Below are 27,575 nucleotides of genomic sequence, written 5' to 3'. Positions count from 1 at the left end.
CATAAAAATGTATGCAACAGCACAGCCTTTTGTACATGGAGACTGAGCCAAAGCTTCAAACCGCATGCAACCAGCTCTGCAGTCAAAAGTTCACCCTACATTACTTCCTAGCTCAAAGTTTGGAAAAAAAAAAAAAAAAAAGCCAAAAAGATCCTTGATGCAAGATCAATCTAAAGGTCTTTTACAAGATCATTTGAAAATGCTTCTACTTTAATAAAGTAGTACTATACGTAGTTATAACCACCATAAAGTGGAAGGTTAATGAGCATCAGCCCCAGAGATTACATGGTATGTGATGAAAGGGTTTTCAATTATATAATAAGATTGCAGAACAGTTCACTATATAGAGGACAAGGATGGAGATTCTTTTTGTTTTCTTGATCCGATGCAGTATGAATTTAGCATAAACCGTATTTGAATGAGATTTGAGCACAAAGCAATCAGGTTATGTATTTTATGGTGTTCAGCAGAAAAAAAAAATCCTCTCTTATTATATTACGTTATGCCTCTAGCAGTCAACTTTAACTCTAGCTATAACTAGGAGGAATTAGCCAACTACTTTTTCTAACATTCCTTGTTTGTTAACTTTCTAAAGGCATCAAAAATATATAGAAAAAGGGCCAAATGTGAACCGGTTCCAACAGCTTCAGTGCTGCATCAAAAGAATTTCAAATCACAAGTTCAGAAAATCATCCTGCCAAGATTGAAAAAAATTCAAAAAGCCTTGAGAAAGCCTTGAGAAGGGGGCGTCTTTGTCCCGAAACAAGCTGCATCTATCAGGACTATTTGTTTGTTCTAATAAACTAACGTTGTGTTTGGAGGATTGTGATCCTGGACACTTTGGAGGAGGAGAAGAAATTTCAAGGCTCAATTATCGGGAAGGGGGTCTCCATGGAGGGGACTTCACCATAAAGTAAGTGCTTCTTTCTTGAATCTGAATACGTATCCCATCCACCAAGGAGCGCAGACACCACATTTTTGCTATCTTTTCTTGCTGTATATCCTGGGTTCTTGCCTATTGGACCTGTTGCGTGTGTCCTCTGCAGTTCACCAGAAGGTTTTGGTCTCGTTAAAGGAAGGGATCAATTTGGGAACCTGTGTGGTGGAGGATCGACTTCTGGGGTGCAGCGGTTGGTTTCTCCCCTTGTATTGGGGTAACTGGACCGTGGGCACCAGGTGAGTCTCCTCTCCATATATCTATACATATCATTGGCTTAGTTTGGAATATATACCCTGAGCGCCATTCCTGATACATATTTTCTTTTCCTCAATAAATAAATGACCAATATCACATGTTTGTAAAGGCAAAAATATGTGAACCTTTAGGATTAGCAAAAATTTGAAGGTGAAATTAGAATTCGGTTTCACTGGGGCAAGTATAGTCCAAATTATATCAAAGAATTCTTCACTGTTAGGACTCTAAAACGTAACCTTTAATAAAGTAATTAAAATTTAAACGAAATATTTAGACACAAACTGACACACATTATACAAAAAAAGAGGGGGGGGGGGAGAATTTATCTCTCAACTAAAATCACAGAGAGTTCTGAGGTGTGTGGATGCCACTCTCTTGGGATATCTCCCAAAGGCAACAAAATGAACGTCCTTATAAATAAAGGACGATATATCCATCTGATGGAAATATCAATTATCATGGAGAACAGGTGATCTCCAGGACACGGGATATTTTACGTTTATTATTTTATCAAGAAATTTTAGGTCCGACTTGGTCCGACGTGTTTCGCTCAGTCTTTGAGCTCCTCAGGGACCTATATATGTTGGCTAAATGTACCTCACCTGATGCGATTTATATTTCTTGATTATTAGTATACATGAAATAATGATCTATAGTTGCCATAAATAGATGTAAATTTCATCTCCTAAGATTAAAGCTGACTTCTCAATATAGTGGTCAGATCCAACTTATTCAGTCATGGCCATGTAGACAAAGTCTCAAATGGTTAGAGAGACAGTGCTACGTGGAAATCATACACACATTATCTATAGTCTAAGTCAATAGCTTGCTGGTCTCTATGGTTTGTGAAGCCCTTAAGGTACTGTTTTAAGCTTCACATTAAAGATTTACTAGGTACTAACTATCTGCACAACTTTAGTTTTTCTAATGAATAGCCCTAATAGACTTTGTAATTCAACAGAGGATAAGTATCCTATAAGATAGTACTAAAGAGCAGAGAGATCAAAATAATAAAGAGATAGAGCAGCAGCAAGCCAACCACCCTGATGGTGGGTGATTGGTATCAATGAGAGAAGTGTGGAGAGCTCGCTTTTATATAGTGACCATAAGATCCGCCTATCAGGGGGTGTGTGTCTTTGATCTCCAATCCGCATGCAAGGCTTGACTTGTGTCAAGAGGTGTTGCTATGACAACCTCCCACGCTATCCTGCATGCATGCTGGATTTTGTAACCCTCATGGTGGATCAATCTTCCCATAGGGTCCCAATCGCAGGAGTCATCACCATATTAATTCCAATTGCAGCAAAGTAGATATCACATCACCGAACAAGCTTACTGTTCCGTACGGGCTATCGGGGCCGGCGCTTCCTAGAGGGCGTCATTGAGGACGCGCTGAGTATTGCCCACACATTCTAGCGTCGCATACGTCACCGCGTCTGCCACTGTGATGGCGTCTCATACTCGGGCGTGTTGATACAGAGCGCGGCGCCGACATAGTCCGATCATAGCCGCATCATCACGTTGCGTCCTACGTACTGAACGTGCCCCCGCATGCGCAGTGAATCCAGATATGCAATCCTCAACACAACCCGGCGCATGCGTCTAGATGTGATGAGAGCCCATTGTACGTACATATATATTAATGCAATCACCGCCTGTGTCAATGGCGCATTTATATGCCCACGTAGTACACCTAATCGGTGGCAGCACATTAAGGCATATGTACCTGTATGTCCTTGATTGTGTATACTTAACTGATAAGTAAATATTGAAAATATGCATTTTTATGGTGATACTTATGCATGGGTGGTATCATATTAATCTCCACTATATAGACATGTAGCGTGTCAGTTCAGATGTAGTGAAAGACATATGGATTTTGACAATAATCCCAGGATATATTGGGAAATATAGCACCTCACAAATAGTATCTTGATTTAGATACAGCAATTAAAGGACAAGTTCTCATTTAGTCCCGTTGGTTGGATTGAGTTAAATCTATAAATCCAACTAGCTTCCTTCTGAAGTAGTCTTCTATCTATATTGCCCTTTCGGCCAAAAGTACGAATGGTTTCAATTCCTTGAAATCTCAGTTGGGTCTCATCTCCCTGATGTTTATCCCACATGGGGTTGGCGACCGGAGTTTTCTCTTTCCGTCTGATTGTGCCGATATGCCCCAAAATACGTCGGCGAAATTGCTGTACTGTCTTGCCGACGTAATTTAAAGGACAACTGCAGGTTGCCAGATATACTACGTTAGTGCTCCTACAGTTGATAAACTCACAATTTGAATATACTTTAGATGTTGATACACATCTAAAGGAGGAGCTTTTTAGTATAAAAGGGCAGGCCATGCAGTTCGAACACGGGTATGTTCTAGTGAAATTATGTCGTCCTAGCCACATTGTATCAGGGGTCATTGGTTGAAGGTGGCTTTTGACCAATCTATCGTGAAAATTACGTCCACGTCTGTATGTTCTGGTAGATATCTCTTAATATCAGGATCCTCAGTCAGAAGATCCCAGTACTGCCCAACAATTTTACGGATTGCACTGGCACCAGAATCGTAGGTACCTATAATTCTCATTTTTTCAGTTTTTCATCTACGTGTCTGGAGTAACTCTGTTCTGTCTAGACAAGGATTCCTGCGCTTCCCTAATGATCACATCAGGGTACCCTCGTTCTCTGAATCTATTGGCCAGTTTGTCACTTTCAAGTTTAAATTCCTCAGTGGTGGAACAGTTCCGACGTATTCTTAAGAACTGCCCCATTGGTATAGATTTTTTTAGGGCGTAAGGATGGAAACTCTCCCAAGCCAATAATGAGTTGGTGGCCGTTTCCTTCCTGAAAAGTGTCCTGTCCACTTGTTTTTGGATTCTCAGATCTAGGAAGGAAATCGTAACCTCATCACATACAAAAGTTAATTTGAGGTTTAGGTCATTATGATTCAGATAGTTCACAAATTCTTGCAGGGATTCTCGAGTACCAGACCACAACAGAAAAATATCGTCAATGAAGCGTATCCAGAGAACGATAAATCTGGACCAGTGCGAATTTTGCTCGGTGAAGACGTGGTGTTCCTCCCATCAGCCCAGGTAGAGATTAGCATAGGATGGGGCACACGGAGTCCCCATCGCTGTCCCCCTGAGCTGGTGGAAGTACTGGCCATTGAAGAGGAAATAATTGTGGGTGAGTATGTATGACAATAGTTCCATCACAAAAAGATTGTTTCAACAAATGTATTCCTCTTTGTTTTAAGAAATATTCCACCACCTTCAGACCACCTTGATGAGGTATAGAACTATAAAGGGACTCCACGTTGAGTGAGACTAGTAATGTGTCAGACTCGACGTAGATTCCCTCAATTTGTCTTAAGGTGTCCATAGTATCCTCTATGTGAGACGGGAGTGAGGAGACAATATTTACTTATCAGTTAAGTATACACAATCAAGAACATACTTATATACAGGTACATACGCCTTAATATGCTGCCACCGGTTAGGTGTACTACGTGGGCATATAAATGCGCCATTGACACAGGCGGTGATTGCATTAATACATATGTATGTACAATGGGCTCTCATCACATCTAGACGCATGCGCTGGGTTGTGTTGAGGATCGCATCTCTGGATTCACTGCGCATGCGGGGGCACGCTCAGTACGTAGGACGCAACGTGATGACGTGGCTATGATCGGACTACGTCGGAGCCGCACTCTGTATCAAAACACCCGAGTATGAGACGCCATCACAGTGGCAGACGCGGTGACGTATGCGACGCTAGAACGTGTGGGCGGTACTCAGCGCGTCATCAATAATGCCCTCTAGGAGGCGCCGGCCCCGATAGCCCGTACGGAACAGTAAGCTTGTTCGGTGATGTGATATCTACTTTGCTGCAATTGGAATATGGTGATGACTCCTGCAATTGGGACCCTATGGGAAGATTGATCCACCATGAGGGTTACAAAATCCAGCATGCATGCAGGATAGCGTGGGAGGTTGTCATAGCAACACCTCTTGACACAAGTCAAGCCTTGCATGCGGATTGGAGATCAAAGACACACACCCCCTGATAGGCGGATCTTATGGTCACTATATAAAAGCGAGCTCTCCACACTTCTCTCATTGATACCAATCAATCACCCACCATCAGGGTGGTTGGCTTGCTGCTGCTCTATCTCTTTATTATTTTGATCTCTCTGCTCTTTAGTACTATCTTATAGGATACTTATCCTCTGTTGAATTACAAAGTCTATTAGGGCTATTCATTAGAAAAACTAAAGTTGTGCAGATAGTTAGTACCTAGTAAATCTTTAATGCAAAGCTTAAAACAGTACCTTAAGGGCTTCACAAACCATAGAGACCAGCAAGCTATTGACTTAGACTATAGATAATGTGTGTATGATTTCCACGTAGCACTGTCTCTCTAACCATTTGAGACTTTGTCTACATGGCCATGACTGAATAAGTTGGATCTGACCACTATATTGAGAAGTCAGCTTTAATCTTAGGAGATGAAATTTACATCTATTTATGGCAACTATAGATCATCATTTCATGTATACTAATAATCAAGAAATATAAATCGCATCAGGTGAGGTACATTTAGCCAACATATATAGGTCCCTGAGGAGCTCAAAGACTGAGCGAAACGCGTCGGACCAAGTCGGACCTAAAATTTCTTGATAAAATAATAAACGTAAAATATCCCGTGTCCTGGAGATCACCTGTTCTCCATGATAATTATTTCCATCAGATGGATATATCGTCCTTTATTATAAGGACGTTCATTTTGTTGCCTTTGAGAGATCTCCCAAGAGAGTGGCATCCACACACCTCAGAACTCTGTGATTTTAGTCGAGAGATAAATTCTCCCCCCCTCTTTTTTTGTATAATGTGTGTCAGTTTGTGTCTAAATATTTTAATTACTTTATTAAAGGTTACGTTTTAGAGTCCTAACAGTGAAGAATTCTTTGATATAATTTGGACTATACTTGCCCCAGTGAAACCGAATTCTAATTTCACCTTCAAATTTTTGCTAATCCTAAAGGTTCACATATTTTTGCCTTTACAAACATGTGATATTGGTCATTTATTTATTGAGGAAAAGAAAATATGTATCAGGAATGGCGCTCAGGGTATATATTCCAAACTAAGCCAATGATATGTATAGATATATGGAGAGAAGACTCACCTGGTGCCCACGGTCCAGTTACCCCAATACAAGGGGAGAAACCAACCGCTGCACCTCAGAAGTCGATCCTCCACCACACAGGTTCCCAAATTGATCCCTTCCTTTAACGAGACCAAAACCTTCTAGTGCACTGCAGAGGACACACGCAACAGGTCCAATAGGCAAGAACCCAGGATATAAAGCAAGAAAAGATAGTAATAATGTGGTGTCTGCGCTCCTTGGTGGATGGGATACGTATTCAGATTCAAGAAAGAAGCACTTACTGCATAAGTTCTCCATGATAATTGATATTTCCATCAGAGGGATATATCGTCCTTTATTATAAGGACGTTCATTGTGTTGCCTTTGGGAGATATCCCAAGAGAGTGGCATCCACACACCTCAGAACTCTGATTTTAGTCGAGAGATAAATTCTCCCCCCCCCCCCCCCCCCCTCTTTTTTTGTATAATGTGTGTCAGTTTGTGTCTAAATATTTGGTTTAAATTTTAATTACTTTATTAAAAGGTTACGTTTTAGAGTCCTAACAGTGATGAAATTAGAATTCAGTGTTTTCAATCAGTGTGATGACAATCAGGTGTGAGTGGGAGACCTATTTTAGAAAACATGGAACTAACAAAGTCTGATCTTCAGAAATCTTTTTCCATGTCACACAATATGTTGTGAAGACCTCAGAAAAGGAATTGAGGATTCTCATAAGGCTGGAAAAGGTTACAAAATCATGCATCAGGAGTTTGGACTCCATCAATCCACAACAGTTGTGAACAAATGTAGGGAATTCAAGACCATTATTACCCTCCCCAGGAGCGGCTGACCAACAAAGATCACTCCAAGAGCAAGGCATGTAATAGTCCGTAAGGTCACAAAGGGACCAAAGATAACTGCTATGTCCCATCAGGGTGATACTGAACAATGGTGTGCGTGGCAGGACTGCAAAGAGAAAGCTGCCACTTTCAAAAACCTTGCCGCCCACCGGCAGTTTGCTCAAGATCACCTGGATAAGCCAGAAGTCTATTGCAACAAAGTCTTGTGGACGGATACAAGCAAAATAGAACCTTTTGGCTTAAATGAGAAGTCGTTAGTTTGGAAAAAATAAAAAAAAAACACTGCATTACAGCCTCATACATCTGTGAAACATGGTGGTGGTGGTAGTATCATGGTGTGGGCCCGTTTTGCTGCATCTAGGCCAGGACAGGTTGCCATCATTGATGGAACAATGAATCCTGACTGATATGAGCAAATTCTAAAAGGAAAATGTCAGGATATCGGTCTATGAGCTGAATCTCAAGAAAATGCAGGCTATACAGCAAGACAAGACCCAAAGCACACATTCTACAGAAGAATGGTTAAAGAATAAGGTTAAGGTTTTGGAATGGCCAAAGTCCTGACCTTAATCCTATAGAAAATGCTGTGGAAGAACCCCGAAGAGATAAGTTCATGGGAGGAAACCCACCAAGCTGTTTTAAACAGATGAATTCCTCCAAGCCAACGTGCAAGACGGCATCTAAACATTCCCAGTAATTCATTGGTTATTGCTACACATGGGGGGTCACATGAGATCCTGAAAGCCAAGGTTCACATACTTTAAATCAGTCAGATGTGATATCGGTCATTTTTTTATTGGAGAAAATCATCCAAGTTAATATTTTCAACTAATTTCTTTGAGGTTTGCTTTCTTTACATCAGATTTTCAAACAGGGACTGAAAGTAGTACTTTTAGGTCAAATAAGTAAAAATATGGAAAACTGACGGGTTCACAGACTTTCAAACACCACTGTAATCCAATATTTTCTTTAGAATGAAGCCTTTGTAAATGAATGTGTGTTGTTCTAGTTACTAGCACCATCCATGCCTGTGGTCCCCAATCTGTGGCTCTCTAGCCATTACAAAATTATAAGCCCCAGTGTGGGAGCTATAGTTTTCAGTCAGCTGGAGTGCCAAATTCTGGAAAATACTGATCCATGAACCTCTGCAACATTTTCATTTGTTTATAAAGGTTTCCTAGGCAGGGGGGTTAATCTCAGCATCACCACACTTTTTATGCAAAGCTAGTTCAGTTTAATCCTGAACACACTAAGGCTGGGTTCACACAGGGCAGAATTGCCGTGGAATTTCCGTATGGACCCTCCGCGTGTAAATTCCACTGTTATTTTTTACCTATGTGTAACCATAAGTAAAATATTGTTTGGCCATCAGACAAGCCCTTTAAATATTAATATATTAAAAATGTATTCAATAAAAAAACTTGGGTTTTAACATTCATAGCTTTGACAGATCCTGCCTTACAATGGATCCGTCAAGGTTTCTTTTTTATTTATGCATTTTTATTTCCATGGCAAGACTAGTGCTTCAGCCTGCATAATTGTAGCCCTTGACGGAGGAGAAAGCAGCGTTAGAGTGAACAGAACTTATTCTGCTTTAAGTGTTGGAATTGATAGGAAACACAGTTAAACAAATGTGATTTAATTTGTGCACTGGCAGATCATGTCATTATGGGAAGTCAGTCATTCACAGTTTCAATGAGACAACTCTTTATTCAATGACATTTGCTGAAAACACAAGATTATACACCCTCTCTGACAACTGATACCCATTTTTCTCTGAATGCACATAAAAGCCGAATTTAAAAATCACAGCATCTGCAGCCAAATATTATACTTAATATTTAAGTAACACTCTTAAATTACAATACAACATTACTTCCTGGCACATGGCTCTTGTATACATTCTGTTTGGAATCTCATTTCTTACTGTATGAACTATTCTTCACTTCTACAATCTGTAGTAGAAACGAAAAATACAAAATAAACCAGTCTCTGTCCAGTGGCAATTTATTGTATTTCTGGCACAAGCCCATTACTTGGTGATAGAAAACCTCAAATGTTCTAAAGCTCCATTTACACATTCACATTAAAATCACAATTTACAATTGATACATTATTGCAGATACTCATTTCACACTGGCAACTTAAGGGCTCCTTCACACAAACGTATTGTTACAGCGTATTCCGAGTCAATATGCCATAGGCTCCCATGTTGCCGCTCACATGTGTTATGCAAAATGTGCGCACAATGAAGATCGCAGCATGTTCTATCTTGTCGTGTATTACACACCCCAAGATAGTGCGCGGAGACTGGTGGCCCGCAGGAAGTATGCACTATCACTGCGTACTGGCTGCATGCCACATGACTGGCACATACGGGCAGCACGCAGCGGATTACGCTCATGTGAAGCCGCCCTAAGTGGGATTTGTCTGTGTGCAGTAATGAAATGTTTCTTCTCTGTTAGACACGAGGCTTACACCTATAAGCCGTAAAGCTAGTTGTCAGACAGTATACAAGGCATCACAAGGCTGATTTTTAAGGCGGTTGTGGAAGAGGATTTTCTATATACAGACATACAACAAAGTTTAGTTTTCGTTACTTCTGATGATGTTAGTGTTATGCACATATCATTTAGGTTGCGGTAGTTGACTTTCTCCATATACATCTTGGCACAGTGGTGGCAACACACATCCTCAAATGACACTAATTTGACTTTACATTACCACATATATGCCAACAAGACTTTGGGAGGAATTTACTAAAGTTCAACACCAGTGAGCCAGAAAGATGCACCAAATTAACACCTTAAGGGCCAAGCATCGGTAATTTATGCCATTTGGTCTTTGGCTTTAATCCCGCTCGATAGCAAAAATACGGCGCAGGATTTAAGCCTCTGCTCTTGCAATCAAGCAGAAGCAGGTTGGGTTGTCAGCTGTTAGTCACAGTTGAGAACCTGGAGAAGAGAAGCCGTTTTTAACTGCCTCTGCCATCTCCTTTCCCAGGTACATAGCGCTCACGAAAAAGTGAAAGTGTTTCTTCGACTATGCGACCCGGTGATCATGTGACTGCCATGTGTTCCCTGTTACAGCAGAGCTACAGGGTCCTAGCAGACCTGATCAGCTCTGGTAGTGACCGTTGTCTCATATGATGTCATAGGAGACATAGATGGTAAAAACAATAGTTACAAAAAGGAGTAAAAAAAATTGTCAGAATAAAATAAAAATATATACAGAAAAAAGAAAATGACCCAAAGCCGACGCCAACCAAAACCGTTGCAATGAGACTTGCAATCCAAAACTATACATATTCTATATCAAAACATCTGAAAGAAAATGAAGAACCAATTCCTATACTTTAAGTGTAAATATACTAATTAAAAAAACTATACATGTTAAAAAAAAAAAAAAAAAAAATTTAAAATCTATATATTTTTTTTTTATGTTTATTACCCTCAGCAGAAGGGAAAAAAAGTCAGTGAAATAATTTGAAAAAACCTGCTGTGTGTGTCACGGAAAAAAAAACAAAAACACAGTAAGTATAATTTTGGTGGCTGAAGGAAATAAAAAAAAAAAATTTAAAACCACCACATGGGTGTCTGGTCCTTTAGGTACGAAACAGCCTGGTCCTTAAGGGGTTAAGAGGCACACGTTTCTTAATAAGTTTGGCACATCCTTGGAAATCTATGCTACAGAAATGGAAATCTAAGCAGTTCTAAACTGGCATAGAAAAGCACTATAATAAGCACCTTTTCTGTCAAAAATTATAGCAAATGTGTAAACGTGCTGGGGGCTACACACCACTTTCCTTGCCATTCTGAAAAAGTGGCAAGAGAAGAACAAAAAGGCAAATTATTGTGCATGTGCTTTAATTTGCGACTTTTTATCATAAAAAGTAGCCCACAGCCCATAATAAGTTCCCCCAAAGTGTTGATGGGTGCAGTGTTCTGTTACTTACTAGCACATAATAAGGCTATACATAATTTTTTGCTATACTGCTGAGGTAGAGCGTTACTTACAAATAACATAAAACAACTGATTGAGGTCCTTGTTACAAGCTAAAACCACAGTTGGTGCTGCCACCAAGGAGGTAACAGTATAACAACAAATGTCTTATCTGGAGCTCTGCAGCAAAGCAGACTTTCCTCTAGCTTTAGGAGCACAACAGCTATTGATTCCCTATATACAGATTTTAATGACAAAAATCCTCAAAGTTTAGAAACGAACCACATGCTTAAAAAGGACAACCCTACAACATGACCCCGACTAGAAAATATATTAAGAAGAATGACAACCACGACCTGGGTATAAAACGAATGGATATACTTCCACAATATAAGCTTTTTACAAAGCCTACATCATATCAAACTCAGTGCAAAACCATAACATAACGACGGGCAACAAGACTTTAAAAACCTGGCACCAGATTTCACAATACTGCGAACATTCCTAGCGGAACTCAAAAGGTTCATCTCAATATCAAGGCAGAAAAACTTTCAAAAAGATCACACAGCCTTTCTTACAAGATTCTTCAAAGTGCAACTACCAACTCTAAGAAACCTATGTAATACTGTACGCAGTTTGTATTGGGAAATCTGAAGACAGACCCTTTTTAGACATTCGACCCAAAGACAAATAGGATTGTATTGCACTGGGCAATATTGTAAAGCAGGCCAAACCATCAGAGAGTAACCCTAACATAAAAATTTCCTCCCTCGTTACCAAATATCTGAAAGGTTTTAATTTCTCAAAGGCTTTTTTTTTCTTAAACCGAAGCCCATGTTCTCCATATAAAATACCAGCAGGGGCGAATGCCAAATTCATCTAAAAGGTGTGTGCATTGGATAGGGGACGTTGCAGAAATTCTGTGCTGTTCTTCTCAATGTAGCTGTATATAAAAGAAAAGTTTGTGTCTGCGTTAGATCTCTGCAGGATTTGATCACTAAATGAGGCAAATTGGCACATGACGACATCTGTCCCTCGAAAAAAAAAGTGTCCATATCACATTCTACAAACCCACTATTAAGGCACAACATACTGGCACACATGCTCAAAGTAATTATAAAAACACAGGTTTTCTACATTCTAAAAATGGCATAAGTACCGTACTTAAATTTAGGTTAATGAATCATTTTTGCAACCTACTGCACAATCTTTTCCCAAATATACACCAGTTAAGCTGCCAAAATATAATAAAAGTATAATTTCCACATAAAACTGTCATTTGTCTCTGATAGGTCCACAAAAAGGTCATAAAATATACTCCAAAAAAGTTAAAAAATAATATTTGCAAATTTAAAATTAAAAAATAAACAACCGAACAGTAGTGTGTCCTACTTCTTAAAAACAAGTAAATATTGGTAAAATATAAAAATTACAGCATTAAGTTAGGTGGTCACAGACGCAAACATCTGGCTGATATAAGGCACTTCCTCTCCAGACTGCAGCATCTCAACATAAGTAGTAAAAGGAGGGATGAAGGATTATGTTCTGGTAAAAACAAGAGGCTGGATGTGGTCCTGAAGCTGGGAGACATTTCTACGGTAGGGGGAAGACACAGGAGGTAAGGTGGAGGTGGCTCGCTACACAGACGTGGTCAATCTGTCAATGGAGTTATTGACCTCATTTTTGTTAGAGTCCAGGCCTTTAGCAGCATTCATAGTTGTACGCAGGTTCTCCACAGTCTTTTTCATCGTCTTCAGCTCACCGGGGTGCGGAGTGGCTCGTCTCAGAAGAGTTGCCTTGGAAAAAAAAAAAAAGGTATAGATTAAATGGCATCAGTGTAGCTCAGGACAGGAGAGGTTTGTGATGTTGCAAACACGCCAGAGCCATGGTAGTGACAATGATGAATACTGTGCAGGACTAGGTGTCAGATGTAGAACTGCAATGTTCATTGGATGGAAAATTAGTGTAGGGCTTTCTCAAATCAACCAACTATGGGAGCAGTACCAATCCTGACCAGATCTATACACCCTGGCTCCCCAATCCCTATGAAACCACTGCGGACACCTTCCGTGGATACTAAGCAACTAGATAGACTAGACCAGTGAATATATTTTTGATTTAGTGCAGCATTTATGGTGGAGCAATGTAAAGAAGGGTCAGACAACGTTGCGTTCAGACATGGTCTAGTTTGGAAGCTGTAGACATTTATACATTAAACTATGTGTAAGGCATGAATATGAAGAAAATCAAATTGAAAAGGTACCGTTTCATCCTCCTCATCTTCTTTATCCTCATCTAAGAATCGTATGGCACTTATTCTATTCATTGCTCGCTCATTCCAGGTGTCATCGGACATATCATTAACCAGACTCTCAAAGGCCCCACATCTTGGTAAATTATCTGTGGCAAAACAAAATTTAAGTTACATTTACAAATCTGCTTTATCTTTAAAGGCATGTTAAAAAATTATCTTACAAGTAGCACAAAATCATTTACTGCATATGTTTATTAAGAGAAAAACCTCCAACGTCATGAACAGTTCTTCCATTATAATTCCTGCTGGGAAGTGATGAAGGATCTTCTATGTAAATCCGTTATTAATGGACCTTAATTAATTTCAGATGATATTGCTTTACAGTGGAATAGGAATGTTGAAGTCACTCATGATGATGGTGGGGATGTCAGTGGACAGAAGGTGTAGGAGCCAAAAGGAGAAGTGGTTGAGGAAGTTGGTGTCAGGGCTTGGCGGTTGATAGTTGACGGCCACGTTGGGGTTACAGGGAGAGTAGATGCGGACTGAGTGAACTCTGAAGGATAGGTGGAGTGAGGGCTGGTAGGGGAATAATGGGAGCAAAGGTGTAGTTATTTGACAAGAGAAGGCCAACTCCTCTGCCGTATTTGTTGTTAGGATGGGGAGTATGGGGGAATTGAGGGCAACCAAAGGAGAGTGCTGCAGGGAAGGCCATGTCAGCCATGTTTCTGTTATTCCAAGAAGGAAAATTGTATAGGAAATAAAGATGTTGGGAGTATGAGAAAGGTTTATTATTAGATGGCCATCTCATTTGTGGTGCTTATGTGAATGTCTGAAAAGTTACCACATAACTCTTGCTCACCAGATGTGACAACATTTATATACCCTACATGGGTACTTCTGCCATGCTGTAAATTTAGATCCTGGGAAGGGCATTAGCCTAAAAATGGCCCACATGAACTATGTGCTTTAAAGAAAAGGGCGATACCAGATACATACTGTATTTGAAGGGGTATTCTGGAGACTGGGTAAAATGTTCAAAAATCCCTAATGTTTCAACTTCTTACAATTATTCAAAACATCTAAAATTGTCTTAAGCTGAATTGCTGGAATACCCTTTTAATGTTAAATACCTTGCCCAGAAGAATCAGAAGGCATCTGTGGAAGTAACACACAAGTCAAGACTTTTTCTCCAGTTTCAGCATCTACATCCGTCTGGAAGGTCAACAGAGGCTGGGACTGGTTATCTGATAACCATAAAGCCTTTAATTTCAGTGATGTCAATGACAATGGTAAGTGCGATAACCTACAGTCAAGCAAAACAAAACAAAAACATGAAAAATGGGAATATTCAGTAATTCCAGGCAACCATAAATTATTTGTGGGCCAGCAATCACACACCCTGCACAGCTTAAGGGCACATTTGCATATTTTTGGTCTGTGTATTCAGACGGCACGTAGACCCATTATAGCCAATTATGCTATATACTTGGGCACTTTCAAAATAATGTTCAGCATATCCTGTTTCTGTCCAGTTCATGGACGAGAATCAATTACAGAATGCCCACTGCCCATGGGGAATGACAGCACATGAATGTGCTGTCCGGTGCAAGTTATGCCAGAGAATCTTGGGCACAGTGTGGATATGGTGAAAATTTTTGAAACTGCTCAGAGCAGCAGCTTCCTCCCATGATCATGCACAGAAAATATTTCAGAAAGTCTGTTAGATAACATTTAATAAAGATATACATTTCTTGTTTATAAAAAGTAGATCTTATTACTAATATATAATTACTAATATATATATATTCCAGAAATGTGCCCAAGAATGTTGCAGGAGGCTTATCTTCCTCAGAGCTCTATATGTATATTTTATAGCCATAGTGACATCGAGATTCTATACAAGAATTCTTCACCGTTAAGAAAGAAACTATAATATTACCCGTTTACAGCAACATCTAAGACATGGAGCTCAGTCGCCTGTGCAATTTCTGAAGGAATTCTAGTTAATCTATTTTCACGTACACAGAAGACATTAAGACTGCAGCAACCACCAATCTAGATGGAGAAATTAAAAAAAGGACAGAAATAACTTCTGCATTATACAACCATCATATTAGAATATACATAATAAAACATGGATATCCAGAGTCATGTAAGCACTTTTAAGAAGCCTTACCCATGACTTACTGTAAAACTTAGTGGCGTAATGACATTACTTCATACTGAATAGGATTGTTCCCAGCAAGAGAAACCAAATCTTGTAGAGACGATACCTTTCAGTGATTATGCCTGATGAAGGACCCTGAGTAGGTTGAAAAGCTCACTATAACATCATGTATTTTTGTTAGCCATTAAAAGGTATCATATCTACAAGATTACTTGGTTTCTCTTACTGAGAACAATCGCACTTTGCTCTACTGGCTAACACCGTACCAAACTTTCATAGTGAATGGCTTTGATAAGGGCCAGACACGAACACGATTGTCGAGTGAAAACCATAATGCACCATAAACAATGTTTTATCCCCTTTTATAAATCAGAAACTTTGTCCCATTCCTAGTGTTTAGAACTAGTAGGTCTATTAGACTCTCATGGCCTTGCATATAGTCTGCTGTGCATTACAAATCAGCAGAAGAAATCCACAATATTTCCATACCGCCTGCCTTTACCCAAAACCTATGTCAGGCAGTGCAGGGAAATGGTACGGAAAAGGATGAAATCTGGGGGGACATCTGCATGTAAATCCAAATTAATTTTTCAGGTTGCTCACAAAGAATGAGTGAACAAGCCTTAATAATGCAGAGACCACCCTGTCCTGGCCCGTTTCGTGCTGGCTCCTAACTTTTTTAGACTATTTAAAAAAACATCAGATTTTTAGCTAAACAAAAACACATAATACAGTCTGTAGCACAATTTGTTTCGTTAAAAAAGGGAAACCTAGCAAAGGAAGCAAACAGTTTTTTTAAAAAAACCTATTAAAATCAATAGGGAAAAACGAATTGTTTCTCCTTCAGGTTAAAGATTCTAATGTGGTCCCATTAGTGCAAGTTATTTAGAGATTCCTTAGATTTTAGTAAGGATCTACTCCTTATAACAGATGTATTCTTACAGATATGGATATACAACCCATTTTCTAAAGTCTTGTGGCAAAATGTCCATCGCATGCGCAGAAGACTTTTGCGTCGCGAGTACGCCGGAGCGGCCCCTTCAGCGCAAGCGCATCTAATCCAGGGAGAAGGCGGCTTTGGTCGGGGCCATGGAGACGGGGACGCCAGCACCGGAGGGGGTAAGTGAATAACTTCTGTATGGCCAATATTTAATGCACGATGTATATTACAAAGTGCATTAATATGGCCATACAGAAGTGTTTAACCCCACTTGCTGCCGCGAGACAACCCCTTTAATGTAGCTTTATCCTCATACAACTTGTCCTAATGACAGGTCCCCTTTAACAGAATACACATTTTATTCTTCTCACCTCTTTTGGCAAGGACATTAATTTATTCCGGTCAATATTTAAGTTGTTCAGCTTCTTTAATTTCCCAATGCTCCTTGGCAAAACCTGTGGATACAAACAAAATATAGTTTGATCGTTTTGTAAGCTGAAAAACAATTTGTAAACTGACAGTGCAAAAAGAATGTGGGGTATCAGTTAAAGGGCTTGTCCACTTTCTCCAGTTTTTAGATATTTAGTTGCAGAATAGGAAATCATACAATTTTCTAATAAACCTGTATGTAAAATTCTGCTGACATCTTTCTTATAGCACTGCACAGTAGAATGGGACTGGACTGCTCATAGTAATGGACAGCAGTCATGTGACCCACCAAATCTGTCATGTGACCCCTGGTGTTTAACTCACACTGATCAGGCATCTAACAGGTGGGCAGAACTTAGTATTACTACCTGCAGCATCAGGGAAGCAGCACTTATATTTTCCCTCCCACCATGCACCACACAGAGGGTTTTTCTTTTCCAGTTGACTTTGTTAACAGATGAGAGCATCACTTGGAGACGGTTACATCTGTGTTTGCTTTATCCACTGTTAACCCATTAAGGATCAGGCACCGTAGATATATGGTGCCTGGTCCTGGGCTTAAAGCACCGCCGATAGTAAAATTACAGCTGTGCTTTAAGCCTCCTGCACTGCAATCAATTAGAGGCAGGACTGGTTGTCAGCTGTTAGTGACAGCTGATAATCCAGAGCAGAAGGCCAGAGGGGGTTTTAACCCTTCCTGCTTTTTGCTTCTCTAAGTACACAGTGCTCAATGAGTACAGTGTAACTTTCACTACGGAAACCGGGGGAAGGGGGGGGGGGGGTCATGTGACCGCCAGTATTCCCTGCTACAGCAGAGCTGGAGGGTCAAACTAGACCCTGGCCAGCTCTGCCAGTAACTAATGTCACTACAGGGGATGATTTCCCCTGTAACTGAGGCTCCCATGGATGTCCCAGCTGCAGTGGGAAAGTGTAAAATAAAAAAAATGTGAATGTCCCTCAGAGGTCTTATATAATGTCATGGGGAACATGGACAGTAAAAAAAAATTACATAAGTAGAATATTACAAAATAAAACAATATATACATAAGAAAGAAAATACAAAGCCGGCGCCAACCAAAACAGTCATCGTATGCGCCCTGTAAACCAAAACCATACATATTAGATATCAAGACGTTCGAAACAAATAGAGGAACCAGTTCCCATACTTTATTTTAGCATAAATATACAAAATTAAAAAAATAACTATAAATGTAAAAAAAAAAATTTAAAAAATTTTTTTTTAAAACCCCCCCCAAAAAACGCCCTATATGTCCAGGAAAAAAAATGCGGGAGCTAAAGGAAACAAAATAGGGTAGTAAAACCACCACATAGGTAAAATCCCTAAAAAGTATAAAAAGTGTCTGGTCCTTAAGGACCAGGCTGTTTTGTACCCTAAGGGGGTAATGATGTTATCTACTCAAAAAACCTCAACTGTCTCTAGGGGATGTGGTCATGTTTAACCCTTTAGTGACTTGGCTTATTTTCAGCCTAAAGCCGCCACCATTACTTAGGGATTTTCATCTCCACTTTTCAAAAGCCATAACCTTACTTTTTGAGGGGTTTTCCCCCCGTGGTGAGCTGTAGTTTTTATTTTTCCTTCTTTTTTGTACCCATAATGAACTGCAAAACTTATTTGTTTCGGAGGGCAGGGAGAAAAAAAACAAACAAAACATTTGCGCCATTGCTTTTATTTTCTTTTCAGCGCTAATTATGTAACAAATGATATGATAATTGTTTTCAGTGGGTCGGTACAATTACAATACTGCAGTTATATAGATTTATTTTAGTTATTTTCATCTTTGCACAATAAAAACCCATTTTGTTTGCATTGCTGCATTCAAACTCCCATAATGTTTTTCCATACACGGAACTGTGAAGGCCTGTTTTTTTGCATGCTGTAGTTTTATTGCTACCATTTTGAGCTACATCTGGCTGTTCGGATCACTTTTATTGCATTTTTTGGGAGGCAAAAATAATAAGAAACAGAGTCAAAATGCTTTCTATTGAATAGCATTTGCCGCACTCCCTAAAAAGTGTGTTCAATATAATGGTATTGTAGCATGTCTAACATTTTTATGGAGTCAGAATAAAAACATTTTTTCTATTTCTACTTAACCTGGAATCTGCTATGAGTTCCCGAGTGCCGGAACCTGAGGAGTTTTGGGATATACCAATATATTGTACGGCTCATTACAGATGTGGCATATAAGGGAGATGGAATAAATCCTCCACAGCGCCACCTATTGAAAGGCAGCATTCCTTCAAGCCAAAGTGGGACTTTTTATACAAGTCTTCTTACAATGACTGGGAATCAAAAGCAAAGCCAGACTCCATGTACATACAGCTGTTTCCGGGTTATTGCCCTTCATCAGTGTACAGTAGGAGTCTGGCTTTTGCTAGTGAGAGGCCTGGGACGGGGATCAGAAACACTCTTTTCTCCTTAGGGAGAGCAGCTATATACTAAGTGAGGAGACTCAAATGGCCACGCACGCTCCTCTGGGTAATATGCAAATAAGGGAGATGGAATAAATCCTCCACAGTGCCACCTATTGAAAGGCAGCATTCCTTCGAGTCAAAGTGGGACTTTTTATACAAGTCTTGTTACAATGACTGGGAATTAAAAGCAAAGCCAGACTCCATGTACACATGGCATAAACATGTGGGTTTTTTAAACAAAGGGGGGGAAGCGAGCAAAAAGATTTTTTCTTCTTTAGGCCCCCCTGTCCACGGGCGTTGCAGATCTCCGCCGCGGGAGCCACCGCCCGGAAACAGGAGCCGCACACGAATCTCTGCCGGTCAGCCTAATCTGATAGATAGGCTGACCGCGGAGAATCGGGGCAATTCGCAGAATGCTGCAAATTGCCCGCCGCAAGTGGAGAATCGCAATAATTCTCCGCTTGTGGACACAGGGCCGGCGCATTCCAGCCTGCTCCAGCCTACGTGATTCGCCGGCGATTTACCGCTGGCAAATTCACGGTTGTGGACAGTGGGCCTTACCATTTTTAGGTTTTATTAGCTTTTTTTTTTAAAACACACTTCTGTCCCTATAGGGAGTTCAAACTGTGATCCTATGATTCTATTGATAAATACATTGTAGTACTCCTAGGGTATTCAATGACACGCTTAGCTAATAGTTGGTTTCTAATTTCTCGGACATGATCCCCAATTCTTCTAAATCAACAAATTGTTTTGCCCATGTAATTTTTTTGGGCACGGGCAGGTTACTAAATGGACCATGCCAACTGACTTGTAGCTGGCATAGTGCCTGATGATATAATCCTTTCCAGTATTTGCATTCCTAAAAAGGCATTGCCTCTCAATATAGGGGCATACTATACATTCACCACACCTGAAGTTCCTCTAGGACAGGTGGTAAACACCTGATCGCAAGGGGGCCCACCGCCAAGATCCCCTCAATCCCTACAATGGAGGTTCTGAGCTCCCCATTGCAGTGCGTAGGAGTTTGAACGGAGTGGTAGTGCGTACATGCGTGACCACCACTTCATCCAATGTCTATGGGGCCGAAAATGGCCATTTATGTGAAATGCTAGCCTATATTCAACTGCAAAATGAAGACAGACACACACACACACACACACACACACGGTTTAGTGCCTTATTACCTTGCAAGTCTCAGAAAACAATGCCCCTAGGAATAGCACTGTGGCCTGCTGGAAAACACCATTGTGTTCCCTAACAAAACTGTTCTAAGAAATACAGTATTCTTATTATGGTTGCCTATTCAAAGCCGAATGTAAAAGCCGCAATTTCAATCAATCAATGTGCCTTTACACAGAAGATGTGCGTGATAAACAGCGAAAGATAAGAAGCTGTCAAGATAAAGAAAAAGTTTGAGAACAAGCAACTTTAGGAAAAACCGTAAGTTTCAGAGATCTCCCACATGTTGAAGAGCACAACCTAGCTCAATCAAGCTGCAGACAATGAGCCATGATTACATCGGAGAATGATAGGCAACATTTTTGTAAAGGATTTGGAAAACCCTTTGAGTCTTCAGACGAAAACACGACTTATTTATAAAAAGAAACAAAAACAATGAGTGGAATGTTGTCACACCTCTCTTTACTAATCAAAGTGCATGTTTCTCCTTCATTTAGACATATGCATTCTTCACACTTGACGAGATTTAGCTTTGAAGCATTAAAAAAAAACAGCCATTTTTATTGCTCTCATGTACAGACCGCAAACAGGAATAACATAATATGCTAATATAAGGCAGCTGCTGCCACACTAATACATCTACAAATTCACTGCTGAATGCCTTTTTATGTACTGAAAAATCCTTTTATGGCATTATGGCCAATAATACTATAATCAGAAGGGGAGAATAACAGAAACCAAGGCTTTCACTTAAATACTAAGTACAGAGTTGCCTTTTTAAAGGGGTTAAAGTAAAGCTAACCTAATTGGGAAAATACCAATAACAGCTGTAATTCTACCTCTTGTGATTGAGGCTTTTCGGATCCAAGGTATTAATGACTTCTCTTCAGGTCAGATCACTATCAGATTAGTGGAGGTTTGGCATCCCTGGAACCCCATTTTTCTAAATGTACTGCAAAGATTGCACCTCAATGTTCAGAGGCTTTGCCTCAATAAATATGGACCCTATTGAGACCATCTATACTGCCCAAGACCCACTTTAGCCATCAGATAGACCTCTACCGCTACAGACTCCGCTCTCCTTTTATTACTTAGGAACTTACAGGAGAATTCTTGTGCTCCATCGAATACCTACACCTTACAAGACTACAGGGGATAGCTCATCTATTGCCATCTAGTGGTCAAGTATAGGAATACCTTCTATATCTTCAACACAGGGACTGCAGTCATCGTACCTTCATGCTATTGGATTTCAGCCAGGATTACATCATCAACACCATCTAATAGGTCCCTTCTTTGAGACTGTAAACCATTCGCAGTATACCACACTTTGTACTTCTGTGGAGGACGTAACTTGCTCATGGATGAGTAATTAACTCCCAGAATGAGCTCCAATGGCTTAAGATGATATATTCCTATAATAGTTATAAGTTAATTACTGAATAGCACAAAACGTCAAAAAGAAATCCGCCAGTCCAACCTCACACATGGCTACTGACATTGGATTCCAATAACGCTCCTCCACTGACACAGCCAACTTTGGCCATCTCCATCTCATGGCCCACAATCAACCAACGTGTCTCCTATTATGCGAATTGCCACCATGGATTTGGATGAGGATTAGGACATGAAAGCCCATCTTAAATCTCTTCCTATGAACGGAGACATAGAAGACATTTCTAGATTGCAGACTACTCAAAAGAAATCAATACTGTTAAATAGAAATACGGCAGCAGAACCACAGAGTTGCTGAAAATCAACAGGTCCTAAATCAACAGGAAGACCACCATACTATTTATTCTGCAGTGCCATTCAGCAAAGCTACAGGAATTGATGTCCTCCCAACAAGATATGGAAAACAAACATTGTCGGAACATCTGGATGAGAAGACTACCTGAATCAATGCCACCTAAAGACTTGGATTCCACTGATCAAATTTTGGTTTGCCATCTTTGTCAACCCTACTATGGATCCAATAGAATTGGATAGAGTGCATTGTACTCTGGGCCAAAAACCAGCAGACAACCAGTGGCCATGAGAAGTAATATGAAGAGTTAATGTCTATAAAATAAAGTAAAAGCTCATGAAAGCTCCCCAGAAAAAAGGCCATGTTACTTTTCTGATTGGAGGATTTTTTTTTTTTTTTAAGAGACTAGTCCACTTTATATTCTAAACCAGCATACATAAAACGCGTTTCAGGGTGTGTCACCCTCCCTCCTCAATACTTTGCTAGGAATATACCATGAATGAATAGGTGGTAGAGTATCGAATTGAGAGATGGGATAGGAGAATGGAGGGATTTACACATTATGGCATGGTGATTCTATACTTCTATTGAATATTTCTGATGCAATCATTGGATCTCCCTTCAATTCCTCGCAGATTCTCCCTCTGTATTTGCCAAATTAGGCGCAGTGTTAAGGCAGCAGAATGCAGTCCTAAGCTCTCACTCACGACCGGAAGGTTGCAGGTTCAATCAATCAAACTAGTTCAGGTTGCCGACTTAAGGTTGACTCAGCCTTCCATCCTTACAAGGTCTGTAAAATGAGTACCCAGCTGGTAATAAATTACCTGAAAGCGCTGTGGAATAAGTTGGCGCTATACAAACAGCAAGTCCCTTCCCTGTCCAGAGAAAGGGGAAACCAAAAAGGTCCCTATACCTATAAAATCCTAAGACAGCACCGACCTGCCTCTAACCCCATCTATGTTTTTAGACACTGAAAAGCCCCCACCGTCCAGTATATAAAAGAGGGATAAGAAAGTTCTATTTGAGCTTCTATTGGAAAAAGCATCCGCAGCACCATCTATGTCACTACACTCTACTGTTTTCCCTCCTATTGACAAAAACAAACCTGAATTACATTCCTCCACCATTAAAGAACCATTACTGGATATATCTACTCATTTCACAGTATCTACTCTTAATCACAGTTTACAATACACTGAATGGCTGTGATTGGCTGGCACTTGATCCAATCACAGTGCTTGCCGCAGATCACAAGGCATTGGGACACCACAGACCAGGTGAGTTGGGCAACACTGGATATCTCCTTCCTATATTCCCATATCCCACAAAACCTAGGAATAAAATTCCATCTCATTCGTTTTAGACTAAAAGATATTGTTGGATTACAAACAAAAAAAGTTTTAGATGGGACTCATTTCATTTTAAACTATTTTTTTTAAAGTTTGAAATGTTTTAAAATCTCTAAAAGAAAACTGCGGTGGGAACGTAAATCGCAGTAAATTTTGCAAACTAAGCCCAATTTAGAGAGGGCGAATATCGGGCAAACGATGCCAGACATTCGTCCCCGCACAAACACGCTCCCCTGCTCCTGAAGAATGTATGTGCGGAAACGAGCGTCGGGCATAGTTTATCCGACATTCGTCCCGTCTAAATGGGGCTTTATACATTCGGGAGTTTGAAGAAGAAAAAAAAAAACACTTCACTGCTCCACCAATTGTGGTTTGATATTATTTCTATAAATGGTTCATAGAGAATTTAATTTTACATGGGTAAGCCCGAAGGGAGATTTTAAAGGGGTTGTCCCGCGCCGAAACAGTTTTTTTTTTTTTTCAACCCCCCCTCCCGTTCGGCGCGAGACAACCCCGATGCAGGGGTTAAAAAAGAACACCGGAGAGTGCTTACCTGAATCCCCGCGCTCCGGTGACTTCTTACTTACCTGCTGAAGATGGCCGCCGGGATCTTCTCCCTCGGTGGGCCGCAGGGCTTCTGTGCGGTCCATTGCCGATTCCAGCCTCCTGATTGGCTGGAATCGGCACGTGACGGGGCGGAGCTACACAGAGCCGGCATCCTGCACGAGCGGCCCCATTGAGAAAAGAAGAAGACCCGGACTGCGCAAGCGCGTCTAATTTGGCCATTAGACGCCGAAAATTAGACGGGCTCCATGGAAACGAGGACGCTAGCAACGGAGCAGGTAAGTGAAAAACTTCTTATAACTTCTGTATGGCTCATAATTAATGCACAATGTACATTACAAAGTGAATTAATATGGCCATACAGAAGTGTATAGACCCACTTGCTGCCGCGGGACAACCCCTTTAAGGATTTTATACTTTTATTTATTTTTTTAAAAATCGGAATGACATTTTTGTCCCCATCCACCCCCACACCCTCTCGGGAAATTGCTTATATGATATTTTTAGATCCTTTAACCCCTTGAGTGGCACACCCGGAAATTTTCTGGGACGAGCTCCACTGTCGATAGTGATATAGCCCGGAAGATTTCCGGGCTATGTATCACTATGGGAGCTACAGAGCACAATGCCACAAGCTGTGACGGTGTGCTCTGACTGCACAGTCTCACAGAGAACAAAGCAAGGGCTTTGAAAACCCAGCAGAAGATATTGCCAATCTGCCGGCAATCTCCTGCTTCTTAGTCTCCTGCTTTGTTTATAGGTTTCCATAGAGACCATCGTCAGAAGCAAGCCGATTGTCTCTGTGGCAGGGAGAGCTAGTGCTTGTCTGTCAGAGGACAGCTAGGTACTAGCTCTTACAGCAGAGATCAGAGAAAACCTCTGATCTCTGCTTTGTTAACCCTTTACATGCTGCAGTCTATGTGACTGCAGCATGTAAAGGGCTGTCACTGCAGCATGTAAAGGGCTGTCACCATCGGACCCCCGGAATGTGATCAGGGGGTCCTGATGGGTCCCTGTGGAAGTTCTGTAAAGGGACAAGAAAAAAAAAAAAAAAAAAAAAAGTAAAAAAAAACCAAAAGTAAAAAAATAATTTAAAAAAATTATAAAAACACTTGTCTCCCTTTACTTGCTAAAAATAAAAATCACACATGTGGTATTCGTGTGCGTCGTAATGACCCAATGAAGCAAGTTAATGCATTATTTAACCCCATAATGACATGGCCTTTTTTTTTCTTTTTTCCCGCATTTCTTTTTTTCCTCCACCCTGTTTTAAAAAAATCACAACTTGCCCCACAAAAAACAAGCCCTCATATGGCCATGTCAGTGGAAAAATGAAAAAGTTATGGCTCTTGAGACGCAACTGCAAAATTAGTTGAAATTCAATGATTAGACCATTTTAAAAAACCTGCCCTGGTGGGTCTGACAGGGTGGTAGGAAACCCGCCACTCAAGGGGTTAATAGGCCACCAAAGCAACAAAATTTGTTACGAAAACATGACAAATAGTCTTGACCTACAGAAGCCCCCACTACAAAAAAAAAATAAAAAATAAAAAATGGAAAAGCAACATACCATTTGGCCAATTTTAAAGAATTCGAACTAACTACACATAGAACAAGGATTTTGTCACCCAGTGCATCAAAGAAAATTTTAAACAAAAGGAATACTTTCGCAGTTTGATTTCAGCAGGATTTGCAAGGGCAAAGAGAAGATCACAAGTAGACTGCCTGGAGAGAAGAGGATCCCCAAAAGGTTCAGCTTGAGTCTTATCACGACCTATAACAACTCTCATGCAGTTATTAAAAAAAAAATGTTGCGTTAATAGCTGGAAAAGAATTTCTGAATTCAGCAGCTACACCAGAGACCAGAAATGTAAAATACAATCATTCATCAATTGTTCTTCCGATGTTGTCACTTACATGGTAGGATGCCCATGCCACCGCCAATATGTGGGTCGGACAACACAAAATAAACAAAACAGGTCTAACTACAAATTGTTTTTATAAAAGTGTTCCAAGATACGCAGCATCAAAACACAACAGCAGTTTTGAAGCTTTTTCAATTGTAGCAACAGAACAATCCCTGCTGAAATCCCAGACTGATTTAGCCTGCTCAAGAAAGGGGCGATGTACTGATCTATAAACTTAATACCCTTGCCCCAATGGGTATGAGCGAAGGTTGGGAAAATATTTAGTCAGTAAGATCTGCATCCAGCTTCATGTGGAATTCCAGGTTATTACATTTTACATCTTATTTTATATATTTAATGCACTTTTGTTTATCTAGACCCTCCTATCTATCTTTTTATGGATTAGTACTGCAAGTATCTTAATTTATTATACATTCATATTTTATATCTTCTCCACCTTTTAACCTTGTATCCACCACCTAACCACCATTTATTTAACGTAAAGAACACTATATGCATCCCTATTTTTTTTTAATATTCTGCTGAAACATGTATTATTCATTTATTTAGCCCTCTATGGAGGAAGTAGTATATAGAATGGAGAGCGCATGCTCTGCAGTCATTCTGCCACCATTCGTAACATTTAAATGCTGTGACTAGAAAGGGAGAGCTTATCAACTCATTTGAATTCCGATTGAATTCCTGTTTTTCAGGATCAATATTTTACAGAATTTCACTTGCTTCTCCCAATTCAAAGTCAAGGGGGATGGGGGGGGGGGGGGATAGCTTTACACCATTTCTTTGCCCCAGAAGTCTTAAAACCTTACTATGGTCCTCAAGGTAGATTCTTGTTGCTAATGACTACCTATGCAACTGTATATTTTCCTAATGAAGGGCAAGTGCGGTTCATCGTTCACTTTTTCAAGCTCAACTCCCAACTTACCCTTGGCAGAACTGTATCAGCAAAAACAAAAAAAATCCAGCGCTCCAGTGATAACTATTAAATTGATGGACTTACTTCGTGGGGGGGCCTTGGCACCCGCGAATCCCAGAGGGCATGTAATTGCATTGTTTAATAAAAATCTAGTTTTGCGGAATTGGAGCATCTCCTGCACCTTTGGTTCAATTACATGCCGTCTGGGATTGGGGGGTGCCGAGGACAAGGCACCCCCACGAAGTCCATCGATTTAACAGTTATCACTGGAGTGCTGGATTTTTTCCGCTGATAGTTTTTCTTTCCGTCCTCTGGTATATACATGCCTAGAGCAAGTCCATGACGCTTTTCTGATGGGAGGTCGATAGGACCAGTGCATCCCATAGGATACCCAGCTGACTAAATCTACTGGAGCATTTTACTCGCTTGATTGTGTATCTTGCGTACTTGGATCCTTTGATATACCGAGACCCAAAAAGGGGGTCCGGCTACGTCGGGGTGAGTTTTAAAAGTT

At 40.4% G+C, this 27,575-nt stretch overlaps 1 protein-coding gene across 1 annotated transcript in view; it reads right to left on the bottom strand.

Moving 5' to 3' along the window:
• Positions 1 to 8,833: 8,833 nt before the first annotated feature.
• LRRC1 (leucine rich repeat containing 1) overlaps positions 8,834 to 27,575 on the bottom strand; it is a 121,340-nt gene continuing 102,598 nt past the window's right edge. The window contains exons 10-14 of the mRNA XM_066603869.1: positions 16,885 to 16,968; positions 15,346 to 15,461; positions 14,537 to 14,709; positions 13,416 to 13,552; positions 8,834 to 12,948 (exon numbers count right to left, since the gene is read on the bottom strand). Of these exons, the coding sequence (XP_066459966.1) occupies positions 12,790 to 12,948; positions 13,416 to 13,552; positions 14,537 to 14,709; positions 15,346 to 15,461; positions 16,885 to 16,968 (669 nt within the window). The 3' untranslated portion in view covers positions 8,834 to 12,789. The remainder of the gene's footprint in view (positions 12,949 to 13,415; positions 13,553 to 14,536; positions 14,710 to 15,345; positions 15,462 to 16,884; positions 16,969 to 27,575) is intronic.

The sequence above is a fragment of the Eleutherodactylus coqui genome, chromosome 1, assembly GCF_035609145.1.
Source record: "Eleutherodactylus coqui strain aEleCoq1 chromosome 1, aEleCoq1.hap1, whole genome shotgun sequence".
In the NCBI taxonomy this organism is placed as follows: domain Eukaryota; kingdom Metazoa; phylum Chordata; class Amphibia; order Anura; family Eleutherodactylidae; genus Eleutherodactylus; species Eleutherodactylus coqui.
This window is presented reverse-complemented; position numbering and strand designations above follow the sequence as displayed.